We start from the raw sequence: 13,829 nt of genomic DNA on the forward strand, positions 1-13,829 counted from the left end.
TAAGGTGGATCTAAGGTTTGGAGGCTCAAGGCATCTGGATGCAGCTCTAAAGAATCAGGGAGGAGCCCAAGCTGGGCTCAAATGAACTGTGACTATAAAGGTGTAATACCTCCCTGTTTAACTCCCGGAAACTGGCCAGGAGGTTGGTTCCCAGAGGGATTCCCATGAGGCTTTATTTAGCCCTGGTCCTTGGGGAAGAGGGAGTGCTCACTGGGAACATGATCTAGTGTTAAAAGGCACTAGAGTCAAACACATCTGCGTTCAAAGTCCCACTCCCTAGGCTACTGTGTAGCCTTAAGTTAACTTGATTTATCTATTCCTCAGTTTTCTCATCTATAAAATGGGGCAATAGGAGCGCCCCTTTTTTAAATGTGTCGTAAAGCTTATGAGATTCAATATATGTAAAGTCCTTAGTACGATCCCTGGCGGGTGGTTAAGTATTTCCTATACAGTGGCCACTATTATTGTCTGTCTAGTAGTGTATATGACACTTGGTCCCTCTGCCTTACAAGGCCCCAGGTTCCTGCTACTTTCACCAACCCGCAGCAGTAGAAGGAAACCTTGCTTCGGGCTGTAAACAGTGATTTCCAGTTAGGGTTCATGTGGATCCACAAAACAGGTTTTTCTCCTGCAAACAGCCTAAGGCGGGATCTTAAAGCTGCTGGGGCAGGGGAAGCCATCCAGGTGGAAGAAGAGAAGAGAGGGAGCCAGACCTAGTGTAGAGGGAGACAAGGAAGAGGAGCAAGGAGAGGGAGGCCAGGAGCCCATTCACGAAGAGGATACCTGAGCCTAGAGATGGACTCCCCGTCCCCCACGGGGGGATGGGCCCCAGTGTGGCTGAGAGCGTGAGGGGAAAGTCAAAGCCAAATGAGCAAGGGCGTGGAGTGCAGCAGGAGCATTTACCTCTGGAGGACTTGCGGCGTGGGGAGTCCCCTTTCTGGAGCTTGCTAGAACGGGAAGGACAGATGTGTGGGTAAGCGCTGCTCCCTCTTTCAAGAGCTGCCCCCACCCAAGCCAGGGGAGTGGGCAGGTTACTAGAGGCTCGGGCCCAGCACAGGGACTTGCCCATGCATGCCTGCAGGGTCAGACCTTCCAAGGAGACAGAAAGCAAGGTACAGACCCCAACCCAGCTGCCTCTGCATGGAGAGCCCTCTCTTTACCTGGCAAAGTCCTAATCACCCTCCGAGACCCAGCTCCAGGGTCACTTCTCCCATGAGACAGTCCCCCTTCCTTGCTGCCCCCTAACCCCTGTCCCAAGCAGAGGTGGGTCCTTGTCCTTTGGTGCCCTGAACACTTTTTTTTTTTTTTTTGCGGTACGCGGGCCTCTCACTGCTGTGGCCTCTCCCATTGCGGAGCACAGGCTCCAGATGCGCAGGCTCAGTGGCCATGGCTCACAGGCCCAGCCGCTCTGCGGCATGTGGGATCTTCCCGGACCGGGGCACGAACCTGTGTCCCCTGCATCGGCAGGCGGACTCTCAACCACTGCGCCACCAGGGAAGCCCCTGAACACTTTTGATAACACTTCTGTCGTACTATCGTATCATTTATTCCCTTGGTTCCCTCTCCCCATCAGAACATGAAGATAGAGCTTGGGTCTCGCTCCTCCCACTATTGCCAGTGTCTGGCATGTGGTAAGTGCTCAGTGGTGCAACACTTGGGTGGCTGCAGCAGCTCTTGGGTGGTTGGGAATCAGCCACTTGGAGACCCATGGATGGGGTTCCCACCTGTAACTGGGGCTGGCAACACTTGCTTCCTTCCCCTGAGGCTGGCTAGGGACTGGCAGACCAAGAAGACACAGTAAATCACAGGAGGTTTGGCAGACCCTTTGGAGGGACAGAGGTCTGGTATCATGATTAACTGAGGAGGATGGTTAAAAATGTTTTCTAGTGAAGACTTGGAGCTTTCCTTTGGGGAAAACACCAGCCTTTGCCTTTCAGGAAAGCTGCAGCCAGACCCCAGCAGCACAAGAGGAACCTATGAGCCCCCAATGCAGCCGCACAGCAAGCAGGGTGGAAAGGCCTTGTTTCTGCGCGCTCTCAGCTAAGGAAATTTCTGTATAAGGGGATGGTGCTACCATCCAGGCTGCTCCCTCTGCTGGGTGCCTCTGCCAATAGTGGGACGCACATGGACAATCTCCCAGAGGCCTTTTCCATTCCAGAGGGGCATGCGCTGCCTGGGGCTTAGTCTGTGGCCAAGGTTAGAGCCCAGTCAGTGATATCTGTAAGGCACTCGGTGTGGGGTTAGGCCAGGGGTCAGTTCAGTTCTACGTGCACAGGGGTTGATGCTGCCATCCGGCTTCCTCCAGCTGAGATCAGCCACGGGGATGTGAGAGCTTCCTCATGCCTTGCTGCAGCCCTGAAGAGGTGGACGCCCCCACCCCCCCAACCAGTCACTCACCCCCTGCACCCACGGGTGCTGCAGAACTTGGGCGGCACTCAGTCTCTGTTTCACGTCTCGAACCAGGAGCTTGGAGATGAGGTCTTTGGCCTCGTTGGAGATATGAGCCCAGTCCTTGTCAGGAAACTCATACTTGCCTTCCTGGATGCTCTCAAACAGCTTGTTCTAGGTAAGGAAAATTCCTACTGAGGCCACACTGGCCAGGGGATGGGCAGAGTGTGCCTGTCATGGTCTGATCATGTGGGTCCAGTCGACCTCAGCTGCACCTGCGGCTAGTGGCCTGGGTATTTCCCAGACTAGGGCCCCTTCCCCAACCCCCACCCTCCCCTAAATCATCCAACCACACAGAACGCCCTGGGTGGGTGAGATGGCAATGCTACTTGGAGGGCCAGGTGGGTGATGAGTGAGGAATGTCAACTAGAGAACAATGCCCAATTCCTCGGCCTTTCATCCAGGGCCCTCCATCCAGATGACCGGGCTCATCTCCCGCCACCAGAATCCTTATCCTTCCTCTTCCTCCCTCAACATACACCACTGTTTCAAACCTCCTATCTTTGCTCGCGCTGTTCCTTCTACTTGCATTTCTTGCCTCTCTTCCCCTCCTGGAGGGGGCCAGACTCCTCCTTTGAGACTCACTCAGCTCAGGAATGATATTCTCTAACAATCCTCCCCTGAACTCCTCTCTGGACTGAGGGCCTGATGATCTCCATCTCACCTGGTGGCTGCTCTTGGACTGAGAGGGAAGGGCACGATACACCCCATTCCAGATCAGGCACAATCACCAAGCCCAGTCCTGCTTGGCCTCCCCCAGCCACCTGACCTCCCAGCAGGCCCTGTGCTCACCTGGCACACTGTGCAGACCTCTCCCCGGTCCCAGCCACAGTCGGCTCCGCAGTGACCCACAAAGGGCGGGTAGCCACTCAGCATGATGTAGAGGACCACACCCAGGCTCCACAGGTCACAGCGCTTGTCGTAAAAAGTGGCCTTATCCGTGAAGACTTCTACCACCTCAGGGGCCATATATTCTGCAGAGCCACACTGGGCAGGGCCAGAGGTGGAGATGGGGAAATGGCAGAGAAGAGAGAGGCTTAGTCACAGGGAGGGGACCGTAATGGGACTTGAGCAAGAGGATGGAGTTGCAGAGTAAGAAACTGTCGACAAAGTTGGCCAGAGAGCTTGACTGGTGCCACCCAGGCACTTAGAAAAGCTGGGCCACTGGACATTTGTAAACTGAGTCCTGTCATTCCCCACAATCCACAGGACCAGTTAGTTCCAGGTCACCTTCTTATCTTCTCAGGTCCTTCTCCAGTAGGCAGAGACCCTTGGTCAAGAAGCTCCAGGAATCTCTCCCTGCCCTGGCTCTCTGTAAACAGTCACTCAATGAGCAGATACTTCAACGTACCAGGAGCACAGCTCTCGGGAAGAGATCCAATTCCATAAAGCAAGGATTTCTTTCTTTCTTTTTCTTTTTATAAATTTATTTATTTATTTTTGGCTGCGTTGGGTCTTTGTTGTTGCGCACGGGCTTTCTCTAGTTGCAGCGAGCGGGGGCTACTCTTGGTTGCGGTGCGCGGGCTTCTCATTGCGGTGGCTTCTCTTCTTGCGGAGCATGGGCTCTAGGCATGCGGGCTTCAGTAGTTGTGGCTCACGGGCTCTAGAGCGCAGGCTCAGTAGTTGTGGCACACGGGCTTAGTTGCTCTGTGGCAAGTGGGATCTTCCCGGAACAGGGATCAAACCTGTGTCCCCTGCACCGGCAGGTGGATTCTTAACCACTGCGCCACCAGGGAAGCCCAGCAAGGATTTCTTAAAGTGAAGTCCTGCCAAGCTTCCCTGCTAGCTTTGAGCATGGAAGAATAAGAATCTAGAATTAAGAGACCATCAAAGCTAGGAGAGCTCTTAGAACAAAGCTGATCTCCTCACTTCTCCCATTTATGGATGGGAAAACCAAGGACTAGAATGGGACAGGGATTTGTTCAAGCACATCAGTGGCAAACCCAGGTCAAGAATCCAGGAGTCCTTCCTCCCATACTTGCATAGAAGACTGCTGATAAAAACAAAACAAACTCTTTTTGCTTCCCTCTTCATTATTTCAGGCTCACCAGGAGGCAACCCTCCCCACAGCCTCGCAACATACACAACTAATTTGACGGGAAGATGGTGAGTGGAGAAAGGACATTTTCTTTGTTATTGGCAATCAGAGTTAATGCCTTTGAGAATAAGGTAGTTCAGTGTAGTAGAAGCTAATACAGAGACATCTCTAATAATGTTGCTTAGAATGAGACATGGGCATATTTTAAAACGTCTTAAAAAAAGATTATTAAGGACTTCCGTGGTGGAGCAGTGGTTAAGAATCCGCCTGCCAATGCAGGGGACACGGGTTTGAGCCCTGGTCCGGGAAGATCCCACATGCCGCAGAGCAACTAAGCTCGTGCGCCGCCACTGCTGAGCCTGCGTGCTGCAACTACTGAGCCCGCGTGCTGCAACGAAGAGTAGCCCCCTGCTTGTCGCAACTTGAGACAGCCTGCGCACAGCAACAAAGGCCCAATGCAGCCAAAAAAAGGAAAACTCACTTTTGAAGTGTGCAAATCTCAAAAGAATTATAATAATTACAGTATATCCAGTATGTACAAGAGATGTCTTAGTAAGAAATAGCTCCCAGCAGCACCATCTGGGCAGGAAATGGGAAGTAAGAGAAGCAACAGGATAACTCAGCCAGGCCCTTACGTGCAAAGACCTCTCAGTTCTTGCCACAGAGGCCACGCTCCCTAACCTTCACCATAAGGTGGACATGCCCCGACTCCGCCATGGGAATGGGAGCTGTCCACATGCTCATATGCAAGAGTGGGCCTGAGAGTAGTGTCTGTCTGCACCTGGGTCAGGAGTCAGGGCTCAGCCTGTTCTTATGGATATAATTAGTCTCCTCATTAGCAGTGGACCCACCCCAAACTGAAAGCTCTAATGTCAGTTCCACTAGCACCTAAGCAGGGGAGGGGTGGGGGATGGGGGTGGTTGTTAAGATAGGAAGTGAGGCCAAACAACAACTCAGGCAGCAGCAGATACACTTGGTTTCCCTTCCTTAGCCCTCTGTTCTGGTCTCCAGAGCATTAGGGACAGGAGCTCAGAAGGAGAGGGCACAGGTGCCCAGCCATACATACTGGAGTGGTCAGCTCTGGTGTGGTTATGGGGGTGCAGGAGTTGTTCAGTTTCACCCCACTGCCCAAGTCAAAGTCACAGATTTTCACCGGAGACACCTGAAACGGAAAGCAGGAAGCAACGTTACAAACAGGAGCAGCCAAGGGGCGTGAGGAGACCGCGTGTCTATGTGGGTATATACTGCCACAGTGTGGCTGCCACGCTGAAGCCCAGCTTTACCTGGCAGTCATGTTTCCTCTTCTTGAGTGAACTAGAAATCACCTGAGGATTTGTCCTAAGGTGTCCTCTTCTCCATGCTCTTTCCTTATTTCCCGACTAGGAGAAAATGTGTGCACTACACGGGGTCAGACTGTGGTTGTGAACTTCGTATAAGACAGGGAGCAAACCTATGGAACTCTCACCAACAATGTAGGTTGCAACTCAGAAGTTAGAGAAGTTAGCACGTATTCCTGAAAGACTCCTTGTAGCTCACTCACTGCAGGGCAAAGGAGTTTTGCATAAAACCCTTGACCACCTCAGGTGGCTTAGGGTGACCAACCTGCCTTTGCTTACTTGGGGTTTTGTTGGGTTTAAGCACCGGAAGTCCTGCATTCCAGGAAATCCCTTAGGCCCGAGCAAACTGGGATGGTCGGTCACTCTAGGCAGCATCAACATAGCAGCCCAGTCCACTGGGACTAGATGCTGCACCTGAGACTGCAGAGAGCATGAGTCATCTCTGGAGTCAAGTGGGAGGCGCTGTGTGAGTGCATGAGAATGGCCTGCGTGGTGGAATAGCACAGCAGCCAGTCAAAAGTGCTAGGCCCCATTTGCCATTTACCTACTGCAGCTCCCACCTCTCTTTCTTTCCTCCCTCCCTTTTCTCTGCCTTACATTCTAGCTTTCTTCTTTTCTTTTTCACTTAGCTTCTCTTTTTCACTGTGGTTAAAATATATATAACAGAAACATGCCATTTTAACCATTTTCAAGTGTACAATTCAGTAGCATTATTACATTCATGCTGTTGGGCAACCACTACCAGTATGTTTCCAAAACTGTCACATCACATCAAACAGAAACTCTACCCATTAAGCAATAACTCCCCATTTCCCCTCTCTCCAGCCCCAGTAACATTTAATCTACTTTTCGTCTCTATGAATTTGCCTATTCCAGATATTTCACATAAGTGGAATCACACAAAATTTGTCCTTTTATTTCATTTAGCATACTGGCTTCAAGGTTCATCCATGTGGTAGCACGCGTCAGAACTTCATTCTGTTTTACAGCTGAACAGTATTCCATTATATAGATATACCACATTTTGCTCAGCCATTCATCTGCTGATGGACACTTGGGCTGTTTCCGGCTTTGGCTATTATGACTAGTGCTGCTATGAACATTGATGTTCAAGTCTCTGTCTTCAACTCTTTTGGGTATATACACAGGTGTGGAATTGCTGAGTGCTATGGTAATGCTATGCTTAGCTTTTTGAGGAGCTGCCAAACTGTCTTCCACAGTGGCTGAACTGTTTTATATTCCCACCAGCGATGGGGAAGAGACCCCATTTCCCCACGTCCTCATCAACTCCTTTTATTTTCTATTTTCTGTATTGTAACTATCCCAGTAGGTGTGACATGGTATCTCACTGTGGTTTTGATCTTCATTTCCCTGATGACTAAGGATGTTGAGCATCTTTTCATGTTCTTTTTTTTTTTTTTTTTTGGGGTACGCGGGCCTCTCACTGTTGTGGCCTCTCTCACTGTGGAGCACAGGCTCTGGACGCGCAGGCTCAGCGGCCATGGCTCATGGGCCCAGCCGTTCCGCAGCATGTGGGATCCTCCCAGACCGGGGCATGAACCCACGTCCCCTGCATCGGCAGGCGGACTCTCAACCACTGCGCCACCAGGGAAGCCCCTTTTCATGTTCTTGCTGGCCATTTGTATACCTTCTTTGGAGAAATGTCTTTTCAAGCCCTTTGCCCATTTTTAAATTGTCTTTTTGACATTGAGTTTTAGAAGTTCTTTATATATTTTGGATATTAAATCCTTATCAGACATATGATTTGCAAATATTTTCTCCCATTCTATGGGTTGTTTTTTCACTTTCTTGATAATGTCTTTTTACACTCAGTCTCTCTTAATTTTAACGTCAGCCATAAAAAGGGGCAACAAACCTGTGTCGTGAAGATCAAATGAAACAAAGGACATGAAAGTACACTATAAACCAGAGGCACTATGACAGAGTAGTTCAGAGCACCAGTGGAGTCTGGGGTCAGACTACCTTAGTTTTAATCTCTACTACTTAACAGCTGAGTGACTTTGGGCAAGTTTCTAAATCTACCCAAGCTTCAGTCTCCTTACCCCCATGAAATGATATAATAATAGTGTCTACCTCATGAGATTTTATGAATACTAGATAAAACAAGTGTGAGTGCCTGGTACAATGTTAAGTGCTCAAGAAATGTTAAACATAATTATTAATAATAACCATAATGATAATCATGATAAATTATAAAGTTTTATGCCAGAGCCACTGACAGGAAGTCACAAGATTTATTTGAGCGAATACATTTCTACTCCCCACAAAAGCATTGTAAGTAGCAGGCTGACTCACATGTTCCCTCACAGCCACTCCTTATTTATGAGTTCTCCCCTAATCCAGACCAAGACACGTGTGTCATGCATATGCACATGTATACACACACAGCTAGGAATGTGGGCCATCAAAACCACCTGGGCCTAAGTCCCTCCTAACAAACAAAGACTTTGTCAAATTCATACATGCTATGAAGATGCAAACACTTCTATTTACTAATAGATTAAGATAAAGATTAAAATAGGCTGCATTTGTTCAACACCAAGTATAAATGTCTTCTTTTTAATGGGCATCTTTGGAAATAAAAATGGAAGCAGAAACCCTTTTCAAGAACTTGCTTCCTAATTATCACTTCTAGTGGTGGACACCGGCAGGCATATATACCATAACATAAACATCATTTACAGGCAGAGATTTGCTTGATGTAAGATGGAGGTGCTGTCTGACTCACATCTACTGCTCTAAAGGTAGGTGCATTGGATTAGAAAACATTCATTTTGTGCAGGTCTCATATATTTTACAAACACTCAGGCTTAAGCCAATCTGCTGATAAAGAGCACCGAAGGGCCAAGGATTAGCCCTACTTGGGATGTAGAAACACTACACGTTAGGTATAATATTCTCATGTGCCTATAATAATCAGTTCAACTTGGTACCTGCAGCCGAGAGAGCTGCTAATGATTTACACTGAAAGTAAGGGTGGCTTCCCTGAGTCAGTATGAACTGTGACATCCCAAATCAGGCCCTAAGTACCTTTTCTGGAGATTCACACAATATATTTTCTGGCTTCAGATCGCGGTGAGCAATGCCTGAAATGACAAAGAGCAAAGAAATGGTTAACATATGCACTTGAGTATCAAACATTCCACACACAACTAATTTTTTCCAAATGCTGTTGTTCGCAAATTAATTCCCAATTATGGTACATTAAAAAATCAACTAGCTGCAGGAGGCAGAAGTAGCCAGAGACGCAAACCAAAAGCACAGTTGATTCTGCAAGTTCTTTTGAAGCGAAAGCTTTAGAAGTCAGTCAGGGATAAGAAGGGCTAAATGAATCCCAGCCAGCCTACCTCTCAGCACCGCACTGACAACCCAGAATAAGCAGCCTAATATGAAGCACAGCAAAGAGCCCTGCAAACAGCGATGCTTGGAACAGCAATGAAGAAATAATTAGTGCCTTGTTTAAGAGCATCTCAGGGGGCTGGGACTGCTCTACCTCATTTCTTCTTGTGTGGCCGATTCAAAAAAAAAAATGATTCCTTCAGTGGGACTCCCTGAATGTTCAGAGGATCAAGCATTAGTTAACAAGTCTCCCAAAGCTTGTCTGGTTCCCTTCTCACCTGCTCTGCATGTCCAAGACAGTCCTGCCAGAAGCTCAGCAAGGACAGCTTTGGCCCGAGGGTGCTGTTCTTAAGAGAAACCTCTCCTGTATTTTGGTCAGACCTCCTTGAAGAAGACTGCGGATTTACAGCCTACCCTGTGAGGCATTAAACGTTGCTGAACTGGCCAAGAAGGCACCTGGGGGCAAACCCCTTTAACCAAAGACAGAGACAAAGAACCAACTCATGGCCATGGTGTTCTAGTGGTGGACACAGAAACCTCCCATTCCTTTTTCCTCCTGCAGAGTGTACGGCGCAGAGATAGAGGGCTGTAAAGTCAAGCAAAAGCCAAATAGCTACTGCTTGGAAGTACTGGGAAGCAGCAGAGGATTCGTGGAATAATGGGGAAAAGCAGACTCTGCTTCACTACAACTCCCTTGCTGATCAACTTCTCAGCAGCCCTCTAGATCCCCAGCAGGGGGCACTTCACTAGGGAAGAAGAACCTGAGCTCCAGCAGCCTAAGTAACTTCATCAGTCACCTAATTGAATGAGAACCCAGAGCGACTACGTCCAGGCTGCACAAATTGAGCTGGGCTGCAGCTCGCCGCGTTAAAAGTGAAAGATATTTTCCATTACAGCAAATGCTCCCACAAAAGGATCATGAACCACACGTGGAGCCTTACTCTCCAAATAGGTGTCGATGGCCCCGTTGTCCCCTGGCCTGCGAACTGAGAGCCAGGCCGTAATAGTGGGCCTCCTCGGTGAGCACACCGGCCATCGAACTGCTCCGGTTCATTTCCCAGAGGTTGAGCTGCAGTATGTCCAGTATTTAAAATATGGAACTTGTTTCAGGCTGACCCATTCTAGCCCAATTCATCTTTCCAGCATAAAGTTATTTAGAAAACAGCCAAGTTCAGCTGCAAATCGTTTTTCATCCCCTCCAACTTCTAGTCACATGGGCAGCTGGCCAGCTAGATGTTAACTAGCACTTCAGAACTCCTAAGACACCACCAGCCTCTGTTCCCTGTAGTGCGTTCTGGTAAAAAAAAAAAAAAAAAACACAAAAAAACACACACAAAAACCTGCCTTTACCCCCCTCCAAGGTATGGATCTTATAAAAAGTGTGACCCAGTTTTGCAATCTACAGAGGCAGCTTGGGGAGCAGTTGTAAATCTCTGTCAGGCAGGTGTTACGTACAAGCATCCCAGCTTTCAGAAACAGAACTACTGCTATTCATCATGCTGTGCAAAGTACAGACACCCCCTTCTAGGAATTTTCATCCCATGTGCAAGTCAGGCCCCCAACATGGGCAGCGTCAGCACGGAGCACTCTCCTCAGCCACGGGAGGAAGCGAGGTGGACTGGTGAACCTCCCCTCCGGCACAGGTCTCACCAGCCTGCACGGTATCACTGGCACATAGTGGTATGCGGGAGCAGCATGCCTGCAAGTGGACCTGAGCGCTCACAACCAATGAGGCTGGCCAACGTCCATGGAAGTGAAGGGAGCAGAACTAAGTCTCAGAGCATGTGCTCCACCCCCACGCCCACCAGGCAGAGTGTGTAATTTTAAGGGAATCAGTATGCGGAGTAAAAATGCCTTCTGCCTTGTGGGGGAGGAGGGTGGAAGAAATGTTACTGAAGAACTACTATGTGCCGGGCACTATGCTCCACCTATATATGTATATGTTATAAGTATACAACACATACACAAGAGACACACAATTATGTAAGTGAATCAATATATACAAAAGGCCCAGGCTAGTGCCTGGCACATAACAAGGGCTAAGTAAGTATTAGCTACTGTTGATGATGTCATTATTATCTCTCTTAATTCTCACCATAGCTCTAGGAGGTAGGCATTGTTACTGAGAGAGCACACAGCTGGTAAAAAGGTGAAGCCAGAATTCATTTTTGCCATGGCACTGCTGTTAGGCAAATTTTAAAAACATATGTAATAGTCAAACATATTTCAAGAAATGCAAAAACATATAATTTGCAAAAATATTTAATTTACTACAAAAGTTCTAGCTAAGGAACTGTAAACTGAAGTGTAATTCAAACAATAGTAGCTTGCTATTTACACAACGTTCAACAGATACCTCAAACTCACCATGTTAATAGAAAAATGCATTTCCCATTTATTGTGAACAAGATATAAAACTACAGGTATACTACCATGCCAATTTTGAAAAGAGAGATACAGGTGATATATTTTAAAAGACTAGACTGAATAATACCCAAATATTTATATTAGAGTCTAGGTCATATTATGCATGAGTTTTGCATTCTTCATTAGTAAAGGATCATTCACATACACACACTCAGACATGCCTTGTTCAGCATGAAATTCATTGTTTTTTACTCCTTGCTCTTTCTCCTGTATCCCTATCCTGCTTAATAGCTCCACGTCTACCCACCATTCACATCAGAGATCTAGAAGCCACCCTGGCCTGCCCCCTCACCCTCCTGGGTGGGCCTGCCAGCTGTACCAGCTCCTGGCCCAGCCCTCTACCTGGCCTGCCCCTCTCCCTTGGTCCTCAGAGGCAACCAGCCCAATCCACCCACAACGGCCAAGGCCTGGCTAACCTTTGGTGTGCAGGAAGTCAAGGGCTGCGGCGACATCCTGCACCACTCGGCTGGCTTCTCGCTCGTTGAATTGCTTCTGCTTCTGGATGTGGGTCAGGATGGAGCCTGGAGAGCAGAGGGACACAGAGGAATGCCTTTTCAGGCTCTAGTAAGTGTAACTTCTCAGAGGCCAAGTTTTCAAAAGTTTGGGGTGGGGACATAGGCTTATTCATCGCTAAATGTCCAGCAGCAGTGTGGTACCTGGCACAGAGCAGGTACCAGCACAAAACTGGACCAAACAGAACTGGAAGCCTATCTTCTGTATCTGTCTATGATAAGCACAGAAGGGAGAGAGAATACCATTTAAGTGACCAAAAAATATTAATGCCACTGGGGCAGATTCGGCTTCTGAAATTGAAAAGAACTAAAAGTGAATCCACACGAGGTTGGGGGCCTCTCTAGAGGAACTTTTCCTCCCTTGCATCTGATCTCAGTCCAAACAAAAGCACATGCCTTCAAATGGAAAAGCCACACCTTTACGCGTTATGTAAAGGTCTAGTAAAGGGGAAAAAATGGCTTTCCCCCCGAACTTTCCCATTTATTATTATTATTTTGTTGTCAATGGCTAACATTTACTGGGTAGTTAACTATATACAAAGCACTATGTGATACTCTTTAAATAGATTATCTTATCCTCACTGCAATTGTACAAGATGTACAAAATAGAGTTATCCCCACTACATAGCTATAGATGGGGAACCTGAAGCCAAGAAAGGTTAAGCAACTTGCTCAAGATCATACACCAGGAAGTGGTGGCATCATCAGGACCCAAGCCCAGTAAGTCAGGTCTCGGAGCCTGTGCAGACTTCTCCTCAGCAGGACCTATGGTCTGACTCCTGGGGGGATGGGTTTTCCTGAGCCAACCACATACTCTCTTTACCCGCTGAGTCTGCCCTCAGTAGAGCTGCGCTCTAAGTGATATAGTTACTGATGACCCCGGCTGCATCAAGCATCTCAGATAGGTAATTCATGGTGCTGGTGTGGTTGGGAGGGGCGGGGTAGACACAGGCACGAACATATGGCTTGGCTCCATGTGGTCTGTGCTCACCACTGGAAGCCAGCATTTTGGGGCAGAAGGTGTCATCTCTGTATCCTAAAAATGGCACATGTTTACTTATTATCTCTGGTTTTTTGTCATGGAGAGGGGATGAAAGATCTTCCACTTGCCAGATTAAAGAATCAAAGGATCCCAACACGCTGTGGAACATTCTGAGAAAACTGGCTCTTGGCTAGGTCTCAGGCTTGCTCTACTGTAGTGAGTCTCTCGTTTTCAAATTTGTTAAAAGGGAGAGTGGCGAGTAATACTCTACACACTTCTAAGATAGCCCCCAGCATACCCAATTGTTACAGCTGACATTTATTGAACCCTTAGTGCCTATGGGGCACTGAGCTAAGCATTTCACATGAATTATCTCATTTAATCTGCACAGTGTCCCAAGGAGGTAGGTGCTGTCATTATCCTTATTTACAGATATAGAGAATACTGTTGGGAAAGATTACGTGACTTGCTCAAGGTCACACAGCTAGTAAGCGATGGAGCTCCCTTAACCACCAAACCCCTCCGTGTAGCCCTCCACTAGACTAGGCTCCAGACATCCTCCCTAACCTTCACCTTGCAAATGCTTCCTAGGGCTGGGTGAGTGATGGGGAGAGAAAGGGCTTCTCTATGTCAGAAAAGCAACTTAAATATATATTCCGATGATCATGTGTGTGGGTGACAGTGGTGATGGTCGAGAATGGCATCTGTCCATCTGAAGGATGGTA

At 48.0% G+C, this 13,829-nt stretch overlaps 1 protein-coding gene across 7 annotated transcripts in view; it reads right to left on the bottom strand.

Moving 5' to 3' along the window:
- Positions 1 to 13,829, bottom strand: part of MKNK1 (MAPK interacting serine/threonine kinase 1) — a 54,303-nt gene that overhangs the window by 1,753 nt on the left and 38,721 nt on the right. For 5 of the 7 annotated variants that reach the window (XM_067726024.1, XM_067726023.1, XM_067726025.1 and 2 more), the window contains 6 exons: positions 12,027 to 12,131; positions 8,875 to 8,930; positions 5,553 to 5,648; positions 3,241 to 3,435; positions 2,398 to 2,562; positions 904 to 947 (listed from right to left, as the gene is read on the bottom strand). In XM_067726024.1, the coding sequence (XP_067582125.1) occupies positions 904 to 947; positions 2,398 to 2,562; positions 3,241 to 3,435; positions 5,553 to 5,648; positions 8,875 to 8,930; positions 12,027 to 12,131 (661 nt within the window). Of the gene's footprint in view, positions 1 to 540; positions 714 to 903; positions 948 to 2,397; positions 2,563 to 3,240; positions 3,436 to 5,552; positions 5,649 to 8,874; positions 8,931 to 12,026; positions 12,132 to 13,829 lie in introns of all 7 variants that reach the window. The other 2 variants (XR_010940820.1, XM_067726028.1) reach the window with 2 other exon arrangements.

Source organism: Pseudorca crassidens, chromosome 2 (genome assembly GCF_039906515.1).
Source record: "Pseudorca crassidens isolate mPseCra1 chromosome 2, mPseCra1.hap1, whole genome shotgun sequence".
Classification (NCBI taxonomy): domain Eukaryota; kingdom Metazoa; phylum Chordata; class Mammalia; order Artiodactyla; family Delphinidae; genus Pseudorca; species Pseudorca crassidens.